Raw genomic sequence first — 21,878 nt, 5'->3', positions numbered from 1 at the left:
TCCATTCTGATGTCAGAAAAAACAGGCTCTTTCTGGTTTGCATTGATAGATCTGTTTCCCTTTGATATCTTGAGTTCCATCTTCTCTCCTCCATTAGATACACCCCTACCCTTCATATAACATTTCTTGACAGAAAATAGAATGCTGCTTTTTTCTAGGAACCGAATATATGACATGCATTATTGAAAATTTGATGTTTTACTTAGAGATTTTTTTTTGAATGGAAAGAAGCACTCATTATTTCTTACTTTTTTGTGGATGACAGAACCAAAGGAGCAGTCAAAATCTCCTATAGCCACTGAGTAGTTTCAAAGACATAAGAACAAACAAAAAATTAACATATTTACAAATGTACAAATGTATATAAATGCTGCATGTTTGGACACATGTCCAGGTGAGAATCATTGAGTATAGACTCGATGAAGGAGGCACTACACTAACTTGGAACATACAGGATGACAAATAATGGGGCTGAACCAGAAGATTCTAATGCGAAAATATCAGGAACAGATTTCTACATCAGAACACTGCCTCATTATTAAACCTAATATAATCACCATCATAAAACTTTGAAGTTAAATAAAGTTTCTGCAGTTATTTTACAACTTTTCACAATGTCCTTAAATCCCAAAATCACCAGGAAGCCTAGCCTTTAGGTTTTTGCACTTCGTCAAAACCTGCCATGGAATGTTTGCTAGTCTTGCTTTATGCATCCCACTGTGCCTCTCTCTCTCTGTCCGCCTTGCTGTTGCTGTTTCTTCCAGCAAGAAGGGTACAGGTGAGTCATGGTACACAGAAAGTTTCATCCTGACATGACCTCAGGGTGTATTTAGAGTGCACAAAAACACTGGAAGATTACTCTGGGCCCTACAGAGTAGGTGTATCTTGGCTGATCAGCTGATCAGTGTTTCACAATAGCTTGATACATTTCCTTCTATCTGACAATTTGGATGTTGTGGTCTATGCTGTGGACTTGGCACGAAACACATCAGCTGAAGTAACAGAAGTTTGATGACATTAGACAAATCTTGTATAGAAAAGAGTAACAAATTCTCCATCAGAGTGATACTGTGGCAATGGCATTTGTAGTGTATTCCTGTCTACTCATCCTAGATTATATAGCTGCATGTGTCGCATAAGTAATTGTATTAAATTAAATATACTTTATATACTCACAAAATATAATCCCTTTAAATAAAAACACACTTTAATTTATCTTTGTTTAAGTGTATCTTATAGCCATTCCCTTGTATGTTCCCTGTTCAGGCAGTTACAGAACAACAGGATCACAGAATAATTTAGGAAGCTGCCTAATCCAAGGACCTCAAATTGTCCAGCTTAATTTTGAACACCTCTAAGGAAGAATACACTGCCTCTCAGAGAAAATATTCTGGTATTTAAAAAATATACAGTCTAACTGGAATTTTTCAGGTTCCTCTCTTCCTATTGCTATGCACTTCCAAGACGAATCTAGCTCCTTGATATCCTCTGATCAGGTAATTGTAGACAGCAATAATATTTGCCCGTTGGATTCTCTTTTTCAGGTTGAACAACCATGACTTGCTCCGTCTCTTCTTGTAAGTGCAGTGCTCTGACTCCCTGACCACTGGTGGCCTCCACGAGTCTCATTCCAGCACACTCATGTCCTACTTGTACTGGGGAGGCCAGAACTGGGAACTGCATTCCAGATGTATCCCGTGAGAGGAGATACAAGGCAAGAGGAAGGGTGATTTCCTGTACCCACTGGCTGTGCTCTCACGCAGCACAAGGTGACGTTTGCTTTCCTTGCTCCAGGGACGGTATATTCCATGAAGACCATGGCAGTCACAGTTTCTGTTTTGTGTTGTTTTGTGTAGCCTTGGGTTTGGTTTTAGTTAATCAAAGCATCTTCCTGTTTTTTTCATCAAAGATTTAGCTCTGCCCAGGTAAACTGGAACTGTACAAGAGTTGTGATGGGTCTTTTCACATGAAGAGGTCAAAGACATTTAGAAAGTTTTCCAGTTTGTTCAAGACAGAGAGAGAGAGTACATTTCTATTTATTACTTCAACAAATAGATGTTTCTTATTGAATATTCCTGGTTCTGTAATTTGAGCAGTAGTTTCCTGGATCTCAGTCTGCACTCTCAACACTCAATATGTTCTATTAAAAATTTCAGACCTGCTACCAGGGCTTTTTTCCCCTCCCCTTTTTTTTTCCATCTGAGAAATAAAACATATAGAAATTTTAGGATTAGAATAATCCACTTGTACAATAATTCAAAAAGGAAGAAAAATAATTTCCATTCCAGTACATCTATTTTTTTAACATGTATTGTGACCCCTGCCACATCATCACTTGTCTATTAGTTATTTCCATAACCAGCAGGCTGCTTTCCCATGTCTCCTAATGGGTGAGCTGTAACAAAGACTTTACACTATGAAACACTTAAAATCAAAAGGTATATACAGCCTCCAACCAATGCCTGGATGATTTTGTTCAGATTAACTTTGAGATTACTGTCTTTGACAAGAAAATTCAGTTTCCAGTGAGATTAATTTCTTACCTTTTTAAACTTAGTCTAAGAAGCTAAACTCAGTCTAAGAAAAAAACTATTGTCACTTCACAGTTGTCACAGAATATTGTAAGTTCAAAACTCAGACCATGGTCTACACAGAGCCATCACTAGATTGGAAGAATAACAAGGAAAAACTTAGTCTGCTTCCTGTGTTGCATTTCCTTATTGGTATGATAGGCTAAATTACATCTTGTCCTCATAGTTCTTGCACTCTTGATTGTAGAAGGCTTCAGAGTGATAAATATATAAAAATCAATTGTCAGACTTAATTAATATTTTTGATTTTTTCCTGAAAATTTACTTTTGATACTCCTGTTCATGTCCCTCCTGCACAGTGTAGATATCTATTGGGTCACTCTGTCACATCTTTAGTATCAGGCATCATTTTAAAAAGATAACAACAGCTGCTTTTGTATGGGTCAGGGCAGCAGTTCTAGTGCTGTGACCTGGTTCTTATATGGGTAATTGCATTCTGTTCTATTTGAAACCTTTTTAATGTTCTGGTGAAATGGAAAAGTCTTCATATCCTTTCAGAACAACAGCTACTGCTTTGGAACATTTACTGGCTGAGGCTTATACCAGAGACAGAAACCTTTTCTGAGGAGACAAATCCTGCATTAGTAACAGACAGCATGATGAATATATCAGTCTACAAGAGGCATCTAAATATGTCAGGATCATTTTCTGGTTTAAGATTGAATTTGCATTTATGATTTGCTTACTCAAAAACTGCTTTTGCTTTGATTTCATAATGATGCCTAAAACACAGAGCTGTGGCTCCAATTCATATTTCCTTTAGGATCAGACATAGTGGTTTTCTTCATATTCATTTTCCATATTTCTTTGTAAAAGGATGACTAAACAAGGCACATGAAAAAATAAAGTATTTTATAAACATCACACATTAACCTGGAAATCGCAAAATTTATTTTCTAGAATACAGATTATTTCTGATAACTGTCATATCAAATGCATCAGTCTCTCATCATGCCTTTTATTTTCCATCTCTTGTGACAGAACACCTTCACCCAAATACACTGTTGATCATTTTTCACTGTTTAAAAATCAGGACTAAGCACTGTGTTTTGAAAGACTGGAGAAAGAGGATTGAACTGAGAAAGCAAAAACTCTAAAGAGATTGAACAAATACAACTCATGGCAGAATGTTCATGCAATAAAAGCTAGAGGTAAAAAAAAACAAAGGAAAAGATGCCATTTACTGATTTAATAAATGTACAAATAAAAGAATAGATATGAAGTCAAATAAGAAAAACTTGATTTATAGTTTTAACCTTATATGGTCCTTGTTTTGCTGGTAGATTTTAACAAACCCATTTCATGTATATCACTCATATATTCTGTCTTTGGGGCAAAGATGAAAATTTTCTCTAAGCACTGAATGATAGTTTGGACATCATTGAGCAGGGTCAGGATATTAAGAATATTCCTTAAATCCATAGTAATAATTTGGGAGACTTTAACACATTAATATAATTTATGTTAAATTGTATATAAACATTTAGAATGGACATGTTTGTATAATATAATTTATAAAACTATATAAAATTCAAGAAAATTTTTATACTTAAATTATTTATTCTCCTCCACTTTTTTTTTTTTACTGGTGACTTCCAGTAGTCCAGAACAAGTATTCATTTATTGATTCCAGAACAAGTATTCATTTATTGATCTATTGCAATAAAAACCAAACTTACATGCTATTTCAGACTGTATTTCTGTCTAATCTCTCTGTTCAGATTTTTAGGCTAATGTTAGCAGATTTGTGGCCCTCTAGTTGTTAGAAATATTGCAGAAGTCTAGAGGTTCTTGTTTAACATGAGATTTGTCAGGAATAAGTCATGCAAAAGAATAGTATGAACAGATTTTGATACAACAAAGCTGTTCGGGCTTTTGTCTCTGCAGCAGAAACTCCCAAATGTACCCAAAATGTAACCATGGCATTGGTGGTCTCTTTCCGGGCCAGGTCCTCCCTTTCCAATATATCACCTCCTTCACCTCTCCTGCCACCAGCTGCCAACACTCTGGTAACCCTGTTCCTACCCCCCGATCTACTTTTCCATAGTATGCAGTGATAGGATTTTTTTTCTAATTTCGTGGCAAAGAGCCCCACAATTAGCAGGACAGTACCAATTTTTTTTAGTTTTAGATTACCCTGAGTGTGCACTGGCCCTTGAAAGTGAAAATGAAAGCTATCATTTTTTTAGTCGAAGGATAGCAGAAGTCAAGAGAAAATCACAACCTACAATATCCCTGTAAGATTTTCTAGGGCCAGAATTTCTAAGGCAGTCTATTTTAAGATTAATTTTAGAGGAGAATGATTAATAGCTGTAGCAGGCCTCTGTCTTCCTCTAGGGTTAAGTGAACATCTCCCTGACATGTATCTCTATTTCTAGAACAAACTGCACTATGATCTTAACATTTGTCTTTTGTTTAGATGAGTTCAACTTAATATAATTTTCTGTGAGAGGTTTTAAAGACACTTTTTTTTCCTGTTAAACACTTAACATAGAACTGAGGCCTCTGATTGGTAACAGACACCTCCAGGGATGAACACAGCAGCAGCAATTACCAGTAATAACAGAGCTAACAAGACAGAGGAATATTTTAGCCAGAGCTTGTCAAAGTCAGCATGAGAAAGTCTGTGCCCTTTCCTGACATGAATAAATTTGCTTCTTTGGAGTTAGCATAAAGCACAAGGAACCATGTCTCTTATGTCTTTCCATGTCTAGTTAAGGGACTCATCTGCAAATTGTCATTTCGGGTGAACATGAAAATAGGTTGTGTAGCTTGAAGGTTTTACTCTGTGGCAAATCAGCCCAGGATTTATTCCAGTTTAGTTTAGACAGCCTTCACACCTTACAGAGGATCCAATTTAATTAAAGTGGTGACATCTTATTTTTCATATTCCAGACAAGTTTCATTATTTATTTAATTTATAAATGGTATGTATTAATGTTAAATTTCAGTGATGAAATTTAATTTTCTCTGATTCATTTAAGAAATGGAGCAATCATGATCCTGCAGGGGTATATCTTCACTTCCTGCCATTTAATGTTCCACATCCAAATCAGTGCCTAGCAGGCTTGTGGCTTAAATCTAGCTCTTTTTTATTCAAAAATGAGTAATAAAATAAAATCTGATGAGGTTTAAGTACAATGTTTACATGACAAATCTCTAGTTGGGAGTTTATTGAGAATACTTCTCTGCTCTCAAGTCAGTCATGCATCCTTTCACAACAATTTGGAACAAGTTATCCCTTTTCAGTCAGCCAGATATGAAGTGCTGGTTTTGCCTAATACTTTGACAGCAGTTTACTATTTAGACAAGTATCCAGACCCAAAAATTGCAACAGTCCTCTAGGCTTCCTAGGAAACAATGACCTGGCATTTATTATCCTCCAATAACACACTTTAGGGGAACTTTTGAATTGGGAGAATTAAAGAATATTGGTCCCTTGACAGTTTTTAAGCTAGTACCTTCACTGGATCTCATTTAGCTGTGCTGATTGACAGCATTCAAGTATCTGATGCAAAATTCAGAGTCGAATATTCCAGTTCTTTAATGCCTGGCTGACTCACAACCTGTTGGCAATACTTTGAATAGATTTTACTGTTATACAGCTTCTGAACTGAACCATTCAAAAGGTGAAGGACTTCTGCCTCAGTCTTCACCTAATCTTAACATCACAGGGCACCTTCCTTTGCATTTTAGCATTTCTATCCAGAATTGCCAAACACACAGACACCTTCACAGATGATCTTCATATGCTGCATCTGTTCTTCACCACACATTTTTTACAGAATAACAGAATGATTCAAGTTGGAAGGGACCACAGTGGTCATCTGCTCCAACCTCTTCACTGAAGCAGGGCCATTCTTGAGCACAGAGCACAGGATTGTGTCCAGATGATTATTGATTACATCAAGTGAGGGACACCTCACAACTTCTCTGGTCAAACTCTTCTAGGGCTCACTCACCTGCAGAGTACAGAAGCTCTTCCCCTTGTTCAGGTGGAACTCCTGTGCATCAGTTTTTGCCTGTTGCCTCTTGTCCTATTGCTTGGTACCACTGAGAAGAGCCTGATCCATCCTCTTGGCACCCTCCCTTCAGATACTTGTAGATATTGATGAGGCCCCTTCTCAAGTGTCTCCTCTTGAGGCTGAACAGGCCCAGCTCCCTCAGCCTGTCCTTGTAGGGGAGATGCTCCAGACCTCTCCTCATCTTTTTCACTGTCCACTAGACCTGCTCCAGGAGCTCCATGAACTGGGGAGCCCAGGCCTGGACACAGCACTCCAGATGTGCCTCCAGGGCAGATCAGAGGGGCAGGATCACCTCCCCTGGCCTGCTGGCCCTGCTCTTCCTAATGCACCCCAGGATCCCTCTGGCCTTCTTGGCCACGAGGGCACTGCTGGCTCAGCTTGTTGTCCCCCAGGACCCTCAGGTCCTTCTCTGCAGAGCTGCTGTCCAGCAGCTCACCCCCAGCCTGTGCTGGTGCCTGGGGTTATTCCTCTCCAGGTGCAGGGCTCTGCATTTGCCTTCTCTGCAAATTAAAAAAAATACTACATTGTCACACCTTGCCTTTAACAAGTGGTTATCAAAAACTGATAATTCAGAGCAGGTTGTGAATATTTCAAGGCTGAAGAGTCAGCTTTGAAATTTCATGGGACAACAAAGTTCCTGGAGGACAATTATAAACAGAAACAGGGAAAAAAGCTTGGGAATATAATAAGTTGATGGAAAAAATAATCCTTACAAAGATACCTTGAATTTACATAGGAAGGATCTCTCTTATGAAATTAAAGTTGGGAGCAAAGGCTGTACCAAAGTAAAAGAAAATTATTCCTATTTCCACTTACAGTGTGACTCAACTTCAGGATCCCTTCTATTTCATTCAGCTTTTGAACTCTAAAGAAAGTGCCACAGTTATGTTCAACCCTCTTTTATCTCTGTGTTAAAAAGCATTTTCATATAAATTTGGATCACCAAACTTACTTGTGTATTTCCCAAGGCCCTGTCCTCTTGTTACCTTCTTTTTTATGATTACTCAGGATGCACAATTCAATCAGGATATTAGTTTTAATGCTTCTGAAGATCTACTGACTACTTCTTTCTGAATTTCAGAGATGTTAACAACTGTTCAGTATCACTGGTTGCAAAGTCCTACTCTCCAGCCAGCAAACGAGACTTGCTGCAACACCATGAATATTATACTGCTGGGAGTAATATAATGTCATCTCATTCCACCCCGCAGTACTGGGTTCAGTCATTTCTATAAAGCCACTTAACATGTTTATATAAAATATGTATTTCATATATACAGATACTAGAATATAATATTTTATATAAAGCAACCTTTATTTCTTTTTCCTGAGGCTGGACTGGAACAAAAGCACTTCAAGGAATATAGTGGGCTTGGGTAAAAGTCCCCCAGCTAGGCCTTGAGGGAAGCGTAGCATGTGCCCTTTGATATCTCACAGTGATGCATTCATTGACAAAATATTTTAGAAAGTTTTTGAGGCTCTCATCCAGCAAGCAATGACATTCTCTGCGGGGTAGAAAAGCAGAAAGCTTCTTTTTTTATTTTTTTTTCCACTCCTCATGCTCCTGCTTATTTGCTCAGCTACAAGTGTATTATATTCTGCATTTCAGTGAGTGTTAGCCAAAACATAAACAAAGAATGATAAATAAAATATATGACTCCTGTAGCAGAAACAGCCACCACTTCCGTGACTGTAACTCAATACCCATCTGTTTCCTCCCTTCACACAATTTATAAAGATAAAAGTGTCTCACAGCCCAGTGCACCTCCCATATTGCTATTATCCCTGTGGGAACTTCAGCACCTGAGAGCAAAAAATTATGTAACGTGCACTGTGATTAGCTTCCTTTCCCTCACCTCCTTTCACAGCTCTATTGCTTACCTTCTTTGCCACATACCTCCCTGTTTGCCAATCCCTTCTGCACTTACAATATGTTTCAATACACCCTTGCATTTAGCAAACTAATAGTTTTGATAGCTTTTAGTAAATCTGATGGTTTAGGTTAAGCTAACAAAACACTTGATAACAGACCGCAGAGATTAATTACAGTGTGGCATGCCCTTGCTTGGAGGAAATGAAAGTATGCTTAGAGGGCAGTTTCTGAAACTGATTTTAAACAATGCAGTAGAGCACATTGATAGTGCATTTTAAGGATTTAGGACTCTCTTCATACCTCTTCATTTAGGCATCAACACCCACTGCCAAAAAATCACAGCTCTTTGAGTGCTTCAGATCAAAGAAGTCCTTTATGTCTTTAATGAGACACAAAGTGTCTGAAGAGCTCCAGAAAAATGCTCCCTACAGACATCTATGACTCTTACCTGACTGTAGAAGCCTAATCACCAGGTTCAGATGGGAGCAGTTACCATCAAATCATATTCCTGATGCTGAGTGCTTCCATGACTTAGCTGCTACACTAAAATTATGATCTCTGAGAAGTATATATTTAATGTCTGTTGGTACCCTAAGGTAAGTGAAATTCAGCCTGCTAACTGGGCAACTAAATTTTTACAGAATAGGGATGAAGCCATGGAAAGACATGTCTCCAAAAACTCTAACAGAACAAGAATGTGCTGTTACTCGCACGACAGTACTATTTTTTATTGTCTCACTACATGCTGAAATGTGGGGCTTTTCACGCAGGTACAGAGGTCTATTTTTTAAAAAGTGAAAATGTTACTTCTGTGATAGAAGCAAAAGCCTCTAAATCTCTCCTTATGCAAGCTGCCTTTCAGTTTTGACCATGAGCTCATAAAATGTTTGAAGCAGTCTCTCCTCCTCTCTGTTTATAAGAAGTCAATCACATTTTTTGTTTTACTATATCCTAAACAATAATAGTACAAAATTGTGAGCCACTGATTAACTGAAAAGAAAAAGAAACCAGTATTTTTAACTTCTAAGTTCTGTTCTCCAACAGGCTGTGCAGAACAATGTTGTAAGAAAGGTCTGTATGGATTAAGATACTAATTCAGTATAATCAATCTGCTCTTTTCCAGATTTAAACACTACCTCACTCTTGTTGACATTTTATACAAGAGTTGTGCTGAAAAGCAAGAGAGATGAGAAATTTTGTTCAGTGCAGCTTTTACTCATCTAAAGTTCTTGAACAGAGCAAGAAAATAGACACAACTTATTCGAGCTGTCAGATATATTTTCACATTCTGACAGAATTTTAAAAAATGCAAGAGTATCAATCAAAATCTCCAATGTTTTACTTTTGGGTTCAAAATAGGTTTCTTCTTAAGTACTTTCATACTGTTTGCTCTTTGAAAAAATTATATTCAGTAAAATATGACTGAATATAAAAAATGTCATTTTTAGGTCTGAATTGAAAACATCAGTTTCAATTTTAATGGCTTGCAAATGAAAACTAGCTCTAGACACAGAAACCTGTTTTTCTTTAATATTGATTGACATAATACCAAAGTGAATAAATGAAAATTAAGAAATTACAACAGTAGGGTGAAAAAAATATTGATAGGGCATACTTTGAATTGCTTTTATTGAAAAAACATAGCAATATCAGGGAAAGCTTCCAAAAGATGTGAGGAAGTCTAAGAGCAAAAGAAACAAATGAATAACAGAGCAGCTTGGGTTGGAAGGGACCTTAAAGACCACCTAATTCCAAATCTCCTCTCAGGGCCAGGGACACTTTTCACTAGATTGCTCACTTTGGACACTTTTCACATTGCTCAAAGCCCTACTATGTTACCTTGAACACTTCCAGGGATGGGGTATGAGGGTTATGGACAGAATAATGTAAAGAAAATAGCAAAAGTTTCCAGTGAAAGTTCATAGAAATCATGTGAAGCCAGTATAAATTAAAGTCCACTCACTTGGGTCTAATAAATTTCTTAAAGAACCCCAAATATTTTCCTTTAGCAATGACAACTCAGCACAATTACTGTTACTATTAAAGATTTGATTACATTTGTCAGGTCATAAAAATGAAATTAGGAAGCACAGCCGAAAACCTGGGCAATATTTAACTGCTAACATTTAGAAAAATAATGTAAGCAGTAAACATTTACATTTTTGGTAAATATGCAGGTGTTTACACACACAAGATGGCCTTGTTAGTGTAGAATTTTAAGGGAAAAGTCACAAGCAGCCGTGAGTGGAAACTGCTCCAGCTGTTTTCCTTTCAGGACCCTCTACTCAGGCCATCTGTGGCTCTTTACCTCTCCCAGTCCAGAAGCAGTAGGAAAGGGGGAAGTCACTGTAAGGGAACACGTCTTTGGAGCACATTTTTGTAAAGATGCAGGCTATGAATGCTTTGTGCATATGGGGAAGTGGAAATGAGAAAGCAAGGCAGTGGCAATAAAAAGGCATGACAACCCGCTGACTAAACATGCAACATCACGGGAAAACCAAAATGAGCATGGAGATGAACATTACTGGAGATGAACTTCTCTCTCCTCTGAGAAAAGGCACGCTTGGGAGAAGGGAAAAATTTTGTAGCATGAAAAACAGAAACTCACTGAAGAAACTCATTGAAGCACTTCAATGTATTTTACTGTCATGTCATTACAGAATTGGATGGCACCTCTTAAATAATTCTTTTAACACTGGTTACCCTGACAGGTATTGTGAAAACATCTTCAGCTCCTGGTACTTGCTGGACAAACAGTTCTTTCCCATGCAACATCAATAGAGTGAAACACTGCTGTTCAAGAAATATTCCTATACTTAACAAGTGCATCATGCTGAATTTCCTAAATGTGTGTAGAGGTGCCCACAATAACATCTGAGGTTTAAAATGCTATTTATTATCACATTGCCACAATTCTTTTGAATATCAAAACAAAACAAAAAAAAAGATTTCCTTCTATTTATTCTTAAAGGAATAAAAAAGCAGAGTCCCAAAGCAATCTATAAGCCAGTAGCATTTTGACAAGAATAACATAGAAAGTACACACCACACTGAATAAGGTTTATGTGAAACCACTGCTTCTACAAACTTGCTTTATATGATTTCATAAAACTGAAATAATTTCCAACAGTTATGTTTCTCTCCCTGAGAAGCTGTTCTTTTCCATCTGAAGATGTTTGGAAAGTAAAACAACAAAAACAAGTATTTCGTGGTGCTCACAGGGGTTTTTTTGAAAGAAAGCTGTTTTCTTTCAGAAAAGCATGTTATACCTACAGGGCATAACCAAGCCTTTAACAGCACACTTTGTCTATCAAAAAATACACTGATTCTACTTAAACTCAGGAGGACTACTCCTACATCAATTTATTCTCTGTATCTTTCAATTCAAGTTTCTTTCCTGAGACTTCTATATAATGAAAGGTATACTAAAGGGTGTATTGTTGGGGTTGTTGTTGTTGTTTTCCTCATGTTAGTAGCTGTCTTATTGAGCTGAATGGGTTCTGCCACAACGCCAGCATTTTACACAAAAAGCCAGCAATTAGCTGACCACAACTTCTTGGTCAGAACTAATCTGGGCTGAACTGCAACCCGCTACATGCAGGCTGGCCACCCAGTCCTTTTTAAATATTCTCTCATTTCCCTGACAAAGTAATTAAAATTTAGAAACACTTGAATGCCCCACTTTCCAAATCTTTTGCACAAAAGATGCTGTGCTTCTTGGTGTAAAGGATGCTTGCACGTCCTGTAATGTCATTTACAATGCCTTGGTTTCCTTGCTACTGGAAAATGGATCTTGTATTAGGAGGGGGTTTGGAACAGAGTTTAAATACCAAAAATTACATTGAACGTCTGAAGGGGACAGTGAAAAACAGACAAAAGGGAGCCGTCACTGTAAATAAATATTGTCTTTCTCTCTGCACTCCAAAGCAGCGACCTAACCAGAGGCTTGTGCCCTCTGCTCAGTGCAGAGCTGGCTTTCTTGGGATGATGAAGCGAGAGGACAGAGCACCGGCACAAGACGGGAGGAAAGGGATGAGACGGCAGGATGATCAGGAGAAGCCAAAAAGCGCTGACCTAAGGCACAGGGCGCCGGATGCGATGGGAAAGGGTTGCGGGCACGGTGAGCGATGGGTGGGGGACAGGCGGAGCGGAGGAGGAGCCGATGAAGTGCCGCTGGAGGAGCAGCGGTTCCCAGAGGCAGCGCAGACCCTCGGTGAAGGACGGGGCTGGAGGCGAGGAGGGGCGGGAGGGAGGGACGGGCGAGGGGGCGTGGAGCCCGGGGCCAGCCCGCCGGGCGGTGGGAAGCAGTCGGGGGACGAGCCGAGCGCCGAGTCAGCCTGGCAGGCACCCCGCTTTCCTGTACGCCTCCCGCACACGCTCCCATCGTTTCTCGCTCCAGGCTGCACCGCCCCCGGCTCCGAGTCACCCCCGTCCCGGCGGCGGAGCCCGGGGCAGAGCCGTCCCTCCGAGAGCAGCACCATGTGAGCAGGACCCGCGCCACCGCCGGCACGTCCAGGATGTAAAGAGCCGTCGCTGCCCGGCCGCCCTCACTTCTGTCGCCGCCGGAGACCCGCCGGCGTCCGGCGCTGCCCCGGGCCAGCATGACCGAGGTGAAAGCCAAGGAGCCCAGGGCGCCTCCGCCTACCACAGACGGGGCGGTCCTGCTGCAGGGTCAGCCCGGCCGGGATCCCTTCCGCGAGGAAACGGAGTCCATCGACATCGCCCTGGACGGGCTGCTTTACCCCAAGAGCAGCGACGAGGAGGAGGACGAAGAGGAGGAGGAGGAAGGGGAGGAGGAGGAGGAGGAGGAAGAGCCGCAGCAGCAACATCTGGGGCAGGAGGACGGCCGGGACTCCCTCTCCTACCAGCCAGGGAGCGGCTCCCTCTCGGTCAAGGACTCCCTGGACACCGTCCTGGACACCTTCCTGACGCCCGCGGCTCATGCCAGCTCCACCGTGGCCGCGGCGCCCTGGTCCTTCTTCGAGGCGGAGGAGGCGCCCGACGGCGCGATGAGCAGCGGCCCCTCGCAGAAGGCGGCCGAGGCGGCCCCGGAGGCGCCGGGCCCCTCGCAGCCCCCGCCGCGGCCCGCCGCGCTCTGGCCGCCCGGCGACGCCCTGGTGCCCGCCGCGAAGGCGCGGCCGGCGGGGCCGGGGGCCGGCGCGGAGGGTCCCGGCGCGGCGCCCAAGGGCGACGCCCCCGGTGCCGGGGCGCTGCCCGGCGGGTCCCGGGCGGGGGACCCGGGGCAGGAATACCTGCACGTGCCGCTGCTGCCGCTCAACTCGGCCTTCCTGGCGTCCCGCACGCGGCAGCTGCTGGACGGCGCGGAGTACGAGGGCGGCGCGGTGCCGCGCTGCTCGCCCCCCGCCCCGTACCTGCCGCCCTACGGCTTCCCGCCGCCCGACGCCAAGGACGGGCCCTTCGCCTACGGCGACGTCCAGCCCGTGATGAAGATCAAGGAGGAGGGTCTCGGCCTCGCCGCCCGCTACCCGGGCGGCAGGGCCAGCCCTGCGGCGGGCTGCCACGACTACCCGCAGGCTCCGCGGGCCGGCCAGGAGCCCTCGCTGGAGTGCGTCCTCTACAAGGCGGAGCCCGGCCTGCTGGCCAGCGCCTACGGGCCGGCGGCGCCGCCCGACAGCCTGCCCTCCACCTCGGCCGCGCCGCCGGGGCTCTACCCGGCCCTGGGGCTGAACGGGCACCAGCCGCTGGCCTTCCCGGCCGCCGTGCTCAAGGAGGGCCTGCCCCAGCTCTGCCCGCCCTACCTCGGCTACGCGCGGTAAGGCGGGGCCGGCGGGGCGCTCGCTGAGCGACGGGACCGGGGGTCGCGCTGCGCGGCGGGAGAGCCCCGGCATCCTCCTCCTCCTCCTGCCCCGGCGGGGCGGGCGTGCAGCGCGATGGGCGCCTCGGGGGGATATTAAGAGGATTCTGAGGAAAGGACGGGCGAAGTTTCTCTCGGCGAGGGCGTCTTTGGGCTTTTAGGCAGTGCTTGCAGCCCCGTTCGCACTCCCTGCGCAGCCTGAGCTCGCCGCGGTGTCCCGGCTCCGCAGGTGGCACCTGGCGGCTTTGGGCGCGGTGGCGCTCCGGGGATGTTGGTTTGGTATCGCTGCGGGGCTTCAGGGCCACCCTGTGTCCGAGCCCCGGGAGGCCGGGCAGGTTTTCTAGCTTGCCCTCACTTTAAGCCATACCGCATTCAACAATACATAAATATTTTCCAAAATAGTATTCCCGATTTGGAAAAAAACCCCAAAACCTAAAAAAACCCCCACAAAACCCACTTGATTTCACACGAAAAAGAAAACTGAAGCACTTGTGTATTGATTTGCTAGAATGACATGAAGTACTGTCATGCCGAGATGTGCATACCTAGAAATAAACGCAACAAAAGGTGCACGCAATGTTACAGTTTCAGTGGAAATCCTTTCTCTTAGTAAATGTAGTGGTTACCTAGATTAGTCTGCCTTTCTTGGAGACAAATTGGAAATATTCTTGATAACCCCATCAGACTTATTTACTGCTGAGAACGCTGCAGCTGAATGGGGGCATGAAAAACTGATTATTAAAGATTTTTCTAGTTGAAATGAAATTTTGTGTTTCCCATATGAAAGAGACCTTTGAAATTCAATTGACATCTGTCTGATTCTGTCTCTGTACAGGAAAAAAAATCATCACTATGACTCCACTTACAAGAGTTGTTGATCTGAGGAAGATGAACATTTTAACAGTGTCTAGATGGTACCTTTTTTGCTAAATGGTTTAAAATATAACTTTATGCTTTTTTTTTTGCAATGCTTTTTTGCATTACTGTAGTAGAGACAAACCATTAAGCAGAAAGGCAATCATACTAGAGTTTTTTGTCTCCTATATTTTGATTACAGATTTTAAAATGAAGTTTTTAATATCAAACTCATTAATACGGGTAAGTAGTTAACTGTGCAAAGCTAGATCTTTAATTTCTTTTAATTCTTTTTCTTCTCAAGGCCAGATACGGAAACCAGCCAAAGTTCTCAGTTCAGTTTCGAATCACTACCCCAGAAGATTTGTCTCATCTGTGGTGATGAGGCTTCAGGTTGCCACTATGGAGTGCTTACCTGTGGAAGTTGTAAAGTCTTCTTTAAAAGGGCAATGGAAGGTACTATGTGATGCCATTGTTCCTAATTATCTGAAATATATCTTCCAGACACTAGGGCGTACTGTTTATTTATTGCTCATTTCTATAAATATTCTCACTGTAGTGATTTTTTTTTTATCAACTCTGTTCAAATATTACAGTGGATATTGACAAAGTTCTTCCTTAATTGATTTTTCTAGTGTTATTTATTTTACTTTACTTTTTTGCTGTTTATTATTTACTGTTTATCAGTTAATCTTTCCACGTAGGCAGAGTTAAATAAAAAAAAAATTGTGCATTACACAACTTGTTTTAAAAAGTATAAATGGTGTTCAAAGGAAAATATTGTGGGTATGAACTAATGATAGGCAGATAAGAATTTATTTTGGCTTTGTTCTCTTTTTGAAGTAATGAAGTTTTACTTGCTGTCAAGTTGCAGTCCTGGCTTCCTGGGAGTTATGGAAGTATTTAAAATTTCACTGAACTATTTCAAGTCATAATAACAATAATTGTGTTTGACTTGTTCCAAGTAGTCATTAAATTGCAAAGAGAAGCTGCAAGTGTAATGAAACAGTAGTAATACTTATATTTATTTTTTCATTTTGGATTGTATTATACACCTTGTCCGTTGAGATTTTGAATACAAATACAAGAGCAGACTGTTTTATATGGTTCAACAGCTAAAGCAGTAAAACAAATCCTTCTACTTTTTAGGCTTTGTCTCCTGTTTTGATTTTTATCTTATCCTGCTAGAACTAGGATATTCAAATTTCTGTTCCATGTATTTAACAAACCCACTGTTTGAATGGATAGGATTCCTTAAAATAAAAAACCTGCATCTTGTATTTTCTTGTTGTGATACATAGATTTTCCACTTTACAGAGTTTATCTCTCTCCAAAAAGGGAATATTGGAAAAGTAAAACTCAAGCATGATAATATAATTAGACTTTTTGTTTCACTGTGCTGTTACTTTCTACTTTAAGCATATGTTCATGGTCTTCCTTTAAATATTTGTGAAGTGGTCTTGGTGCTCTGAGTGAACTTTTGAGCCAGTGCCACGTTGTCTCTTTCATGAGAAAACTACTAGAAATATTTGTGTTAGGTTGCAAAGATCTTAAGTCACTTGCAGGAATACATTTAGGTTTCACTGACTCTTCCAGTTCATCTGTTGGTTTGGCTTTGCATTTTTTTGCTATGTTTTGCTAAATAAGCCAGATATATTTTTAAAAAATCAGGGAGCTGAACTTCTAATCCTAAGTGTAGCGAGTACCATATTTATGAGTATCATATTTTAAAATAAATTTTAGTTTTGCTTTCTACCTATATAACAATGCAACATTTTCTTTGAATTTGATTCTGTCAATTTTAGATTTCATCTCTTTTTTAATTTAGTACCCAGTTCTGTTTACAGTAGACAAATCTGCTCAAAAAACATATTATATTACTGTTCAGCAGAATTATTTTAATGAAAAATGTTAGGAAGGAATGTGACTTGATACAAGGAACATCTTCAAGTTATTTTCACAGAATATTCAAAGCCTGTATTTGTAGAGTCTTACCAGGTTAAGAATATAGATTTTAATTTAGAGACGAATGAGAGGTCAATAAAGTTATATAAACAAAAGTCTTTGGTTTTGCATAGCAGCTTCACAATTTTAATTTTTAAATTAATCCACAGACAGAGAGTCTGTTGAGGAAATGTATTTGGGTTTTCTAGTTAGGATTTTCAAAGAATGTTCAAGAATGTACATCAAAAACCTGACTGTAATCAGAAAAGATACAGGTTCTTGAATCTGATGGGAAGCAATGTCAGGCAATGAGCAGTGTGGGCATTGGCAAAATGAACAAATACAGTTGTACCTGTTTTTTGGTAGAAAGTGCAAGACTATAGGGGATTCTGAGAGATGGGCTGATGGACTTCTTATTTTCATTGCAGTGTACTATATAATTATCAGCACTGAAATAACCCCATTTATTGATAGATATTTGATTTTATATGAACTTCAAATATATTTTTTAAATTTCATATCAGAAATAATGGTGGGAAATTGCTCCTCTGTAAGAAGAAATGGAATATTTGAATTTTAAATGCAATAGAAAATAGTGTTTAAAATTCACACTGGCAATCATATAAATTTGAGACATATTTCTTACTTGCTTCTTCCATGAAATAACCCCCCTGCTCATAATTTCTCTGAGTGTAAAGGAATTATTTACCTTTTAAAATTTTTAGTCCTACTACAGACATGTCGAATTTTTAATAGTAATTCATGCAAATAAGATATTAAATGTTGTGAGTAAAAATTCCTGGTCAAAACTCTACTTTTCATATAATTTCAATACATTACTGATCTTTATGAGAAATTAAAACATCATTGGAAATAGCTGGCTTTTTCTATGTCATGGATTTTTTCTATCTTGAGATTTTTTTTTAATGTTATAAGGTTTTGTGCACAGATAAAAAAGCACTTATTATAATAGCATTACATCTATTGGAAAATGTCTGGTTTCTATTTGAGTTATTTCTGTAATCTGAGATGCATTTGCTGTTTGAAATCAAACAGCCTATGTATTTTTTGTAATTTATTTTCACAGAAATTGTTCTATTCATACACCATTTATTTTACCTTCCCAGGTGGGAGGACAGTACTTTATTGGTTGAACACTTCCATTGAATAAAATGGACTCCTATGCTATCCAGAAAATTCCTTTTTTTTCCATATCCAGTTCTTTTGAAATAAAAATAGATATTATTTAAAATACTCAGACTGAACAATCACTTAAAACTGTATATACTAATTATGATTTAATCATACATTTGAATGTTACTACTACATACCCATAGAACTTAACAAGGGGTCAGAGTTGTATGAGGATCACAAAGATTACTTAAGAATATTTCTTGGCACTGAATTCTAAAATATGTATGACTTTGTAGATACTTTCTGTCTTTTGGGTTCTTTGTTCCCCATATGTGGCGCTATATAGATATATATATATATATACACACGAAGGAAAGGTTGGTATTAGTACAATAAACACATTTTTCTCTTGGCACCATCTTGAACTAGGTTGAACAAAAATGCATGCCCTTTCTTTGGGAATCTGTAGTTTACCAGATATGTAAAAAAGTTAGTACTGCAAGTGAGGATGAGAAAAGGGAAGATACTGTTGTTTTTTTTCTTTTCCTAGGCAACGTTTATTTGCATTTAGAAGTCTTCTGTTGGACCCTCACAAATAACTTGTAGTCTGTAGATTCAGTTAATGTACAAAGAAATGACAAGGCTCTTCAAAAATGCTTTGAAGATCTTCTTTGAACATAATGAAAACAATGAAAGTTACTGTTATTTATATTCAGTAAAGAAATTTGAAAAGACAAAATTGAATTCACTGAGCTGATAGAGTAGTGGTGTTCTTGTCGGTGAGATGAGAGTGATGAGCATTTTGGAGATAGAAATCAAAAAAAATCAGAAATAATACTCAAAATGCTTTGAAATATGTAGAATTACTATATTTGCAAAGTAATTTGCAGTTGATGATCAGGCTGCCAATGCTACCCATATATCTCATTCATGATAACAAAACATAGAGGAGAATATTTCCAGCAGGGCATGAGGAGAATGAAGATCAAGCAATGAACTTTTACTTTTCTAGGACTAAATTGCCAAACAATCATTAGCAATGTCTTATAAAGATTCCTTCATGTAAAACCATGCAGGGCAGCTAGGATCAAAATGCTTGTGGAACACCATGGTAAAATGTCTGTCCCTGAACAGGAAGCCAGTGTTCAGTTTTGGGATTCTGGAGTTACATGGTTGCTAACACAGGATTTCTTGGTAGCCTGCATTATTGCCTTCTTGTTGACAAGTGTCTCTTTTGCAGTGGTTTTACTAATGAAAACTTAAAGTTACCTAAATCCTGCAAAATAATTCAAGTACTGTTTTTCCTTTAATAAAGCCTAATTTCTTATTTTTGTTCTCTATTTATATTTGCACTTTTTTATATTATTGATACCTAAGAAAAAGTAGTTGCCCCAACCCCGAGTCTGAGACCAACATGAGTAGGTGATATTACATGGGATCTGTCAGAAACTGACTCTTGGTTTGTTTAAATACCTGGGAGTGTGTTACAAGCTTGCCCAAATGATTGTATAACTTTTGTCTAGTTTTGGTATTTGCTTTAAGGTCAGATGCAACTCTGTTGCATCAATGGCATGAGGGAATAAGCACAAGCATAGGTAGCAATTAACATTTAATTGACCAAGTGTCAGCTTTTCTACTCTCTGAGGCCTGAATTTGGTAAACTGGCAGGAAGTAGGATTTCCATGAGGGTTTTCACAATAGGGATTCCATGGAATGATATATGATGAGCTACACCTACACAGTAAGACAGTTGATCACGACATCAACCAAACTTTCTGATAAAGTTTATCTGGCCTTATCAGAGTTATGATAAGCAGTTTTGTGATGGCAGTGTGATTCACTATGTACGTAGTGCAACACTGTGCATAAGGAAAGTGCTTCTCTAAGCAGTTAGGCTTTTCCATAGCTAAAGAATCTAAAACGGTACAGCATGCCAAGTATTTAAAAAAATGCCAATCACTAGTAAAAAATCCTCTTTGAAAACACAGAGAAGTAAAACTGTAGAGACCCTTTTGGCTGTAAACTTGATGAAGCAGCTGTTAAAAGTTCTTTTTTCTCCTAACTCTGAAGGGTTTTCTAATTTTTAATCCAACTTTCCAGTCTGGATCTTGGGAATTTGGTACAGCATGTGCTGTAAAGCCAGTGGTGATGAAATGTTCATGAAGTAGAAAACATGCAAACACACAAAGCATACACGTAGCGAGTTGAGAGATAAAAATACTTTTCACTCAGTATAACAGATTTGGTGTTATTGAAGTCCTTTTATTTTGCATATGGCCAAAATGTGTTAAAGTACAGTAAGCAAAGTTTATTTTCAGTTCTAGTGTACAAAATCGCTTTATTGAGGAGCCTAAAATACAGCTAGAAAATGTCACTTTTGTGAGTTCAAGGAATTTGCATCATGAAAATGAAAAGAAAATCTGCATTGATACATGATATATCTTCATTGTACTTCTGACTTCAAAAGGATTTCTTGTTCAGCAGTTTGACAAACAGCGATTTGATAAACTGATTAATATGAGACACAACAGTGAAGTGAGCTGAGGTGTCATTTGTTCTGGTGCTTTGGCTCTTGTGCTAATGCTGGGCTTCCTACTGTTTCTACTGTGACTTTGCCACTGTTTTCCTAATAGACATGGTTTAGTACACAGTCAGCTGCAGAAATGTTAGTTACTGAAATTTTTAGTTTAACTTTTATGTAGTATTTTAGAAATAGGATCATATATTATCTTAAACATCTTTTCAGGTGGATTAGAAGCTATTTCAGGTAGTGTAAAACTGCCTGCTTTAAAGAGTACCAGCTGAACTGACTGTTCAGTCTTGCTAATAGCTGTTCTAACTTCCCATGTGCACAGTGTGAGCAACCTGAACTGCTTATCTTGGGTTCATTTTATGGTGAATGGAGAGAAATAAGAAATTTTAGGAAGAAATTCACTGACATTTCTAGTATGTACTTGTGATGAAAATAGCAGTACTTTAACTATTTCTCAGCACTGAGTGGAAAGGAGTGTCAGGTGGCCATGTACACTGTCTGCATTTGGTGTTATGAATCCCACCCACATCACCAAGGTAGCTAATATAGTTCTGTAGTATATAAAAGAAATATAATAAGCATATAAAATACTAATTTTATATTGCTTTAGTATTACATTTAAGGTATTATAGGTATCATTAATTTTTTTCATATATAAAAATCATACTTATTTCAAAGTACTAGAATATTTATAAATTCTATGACTTAAGTATTTGAAGTGTAAGTATTTATAGTAAAACTGTTCTCTGCCAAAAGTAGATTTAGGGTTGATGGTGTCCATTGCCTTAAATTGTGTATTTGTTCCACAGTACTCATGATGTACCACTAGTAGAGTTTTGATAGATATCTGCATTTTAGAATCTAGTTAATCAATAGAATCAAATTAATCTAAAGGGTTTCCATCAAGAGGCAGCAATATTTGGGGTTTTGATATATTGCTTTTTTCTACTACTAATATTTCTGGGTTTTTCCACCTTTATTGCTCATATAGTGGATGACCCTGTCCCACTGGTTCAGTTGTAGGACAAGTCAAGAAATATAAGGAAAATATACATTAAAAACTTTTCATGGTAATGTGCTATGATAATTCCACTAAAATCAGAATGAT

At 39.6% G+C, this 21,878-nt stretch overlaps 1 protein-coding gene across 2 annotated transcripts in view; it reads left to right on the top strand.

The window, feature by feature from the left end:
• The first annotated feature begins 12,949 nt into the window (after nucleotides 1–12,949).
• PGR (progesterone receptor) overlaps nucleotides 12,950–21,878 on the top strand; it is a 33,267-nt gene continuing 24,338 nt past the window's right edge. For both annotated transcript variants that reach the window (XM_063394534.1, XM_063394535.1), the window contains exons 1-2: nucleotides 12,950–14,262; nucleotides 15,464–15,615. In XM_063394534.1, the coding sequence (XP_063250604.1) occupies nucleotides 13,091–14,262; nucleotides 15,464–15,615 (1,324 nt within the window). In that variant the 5' untranslated portion in view covers nucleotides 12,950–13,090. The remainder of the gene's footprint in view (nucleotides 14,263–15,463; nucleotides 15,616–21,878) is intronic.

This window comes from Prinia subflava, chromosome 3 (assembly GCF_021018805.1).
Source record: "Prinia subflava isolate CZ2003 ecotype Zambia chromosome 3, Cam_Psub_1.2, whole genome shotgun sequence".
NCBI lineage: Eukaryota > Metazoa > Chordata > Aves > Passeriformes > Cisticolidae > Prinia > Prinia subflava.
Note: the sequence above shows the minus strand (reverse complement) of the source record. Positions and strands in the feature narration are given on the sequence as shown.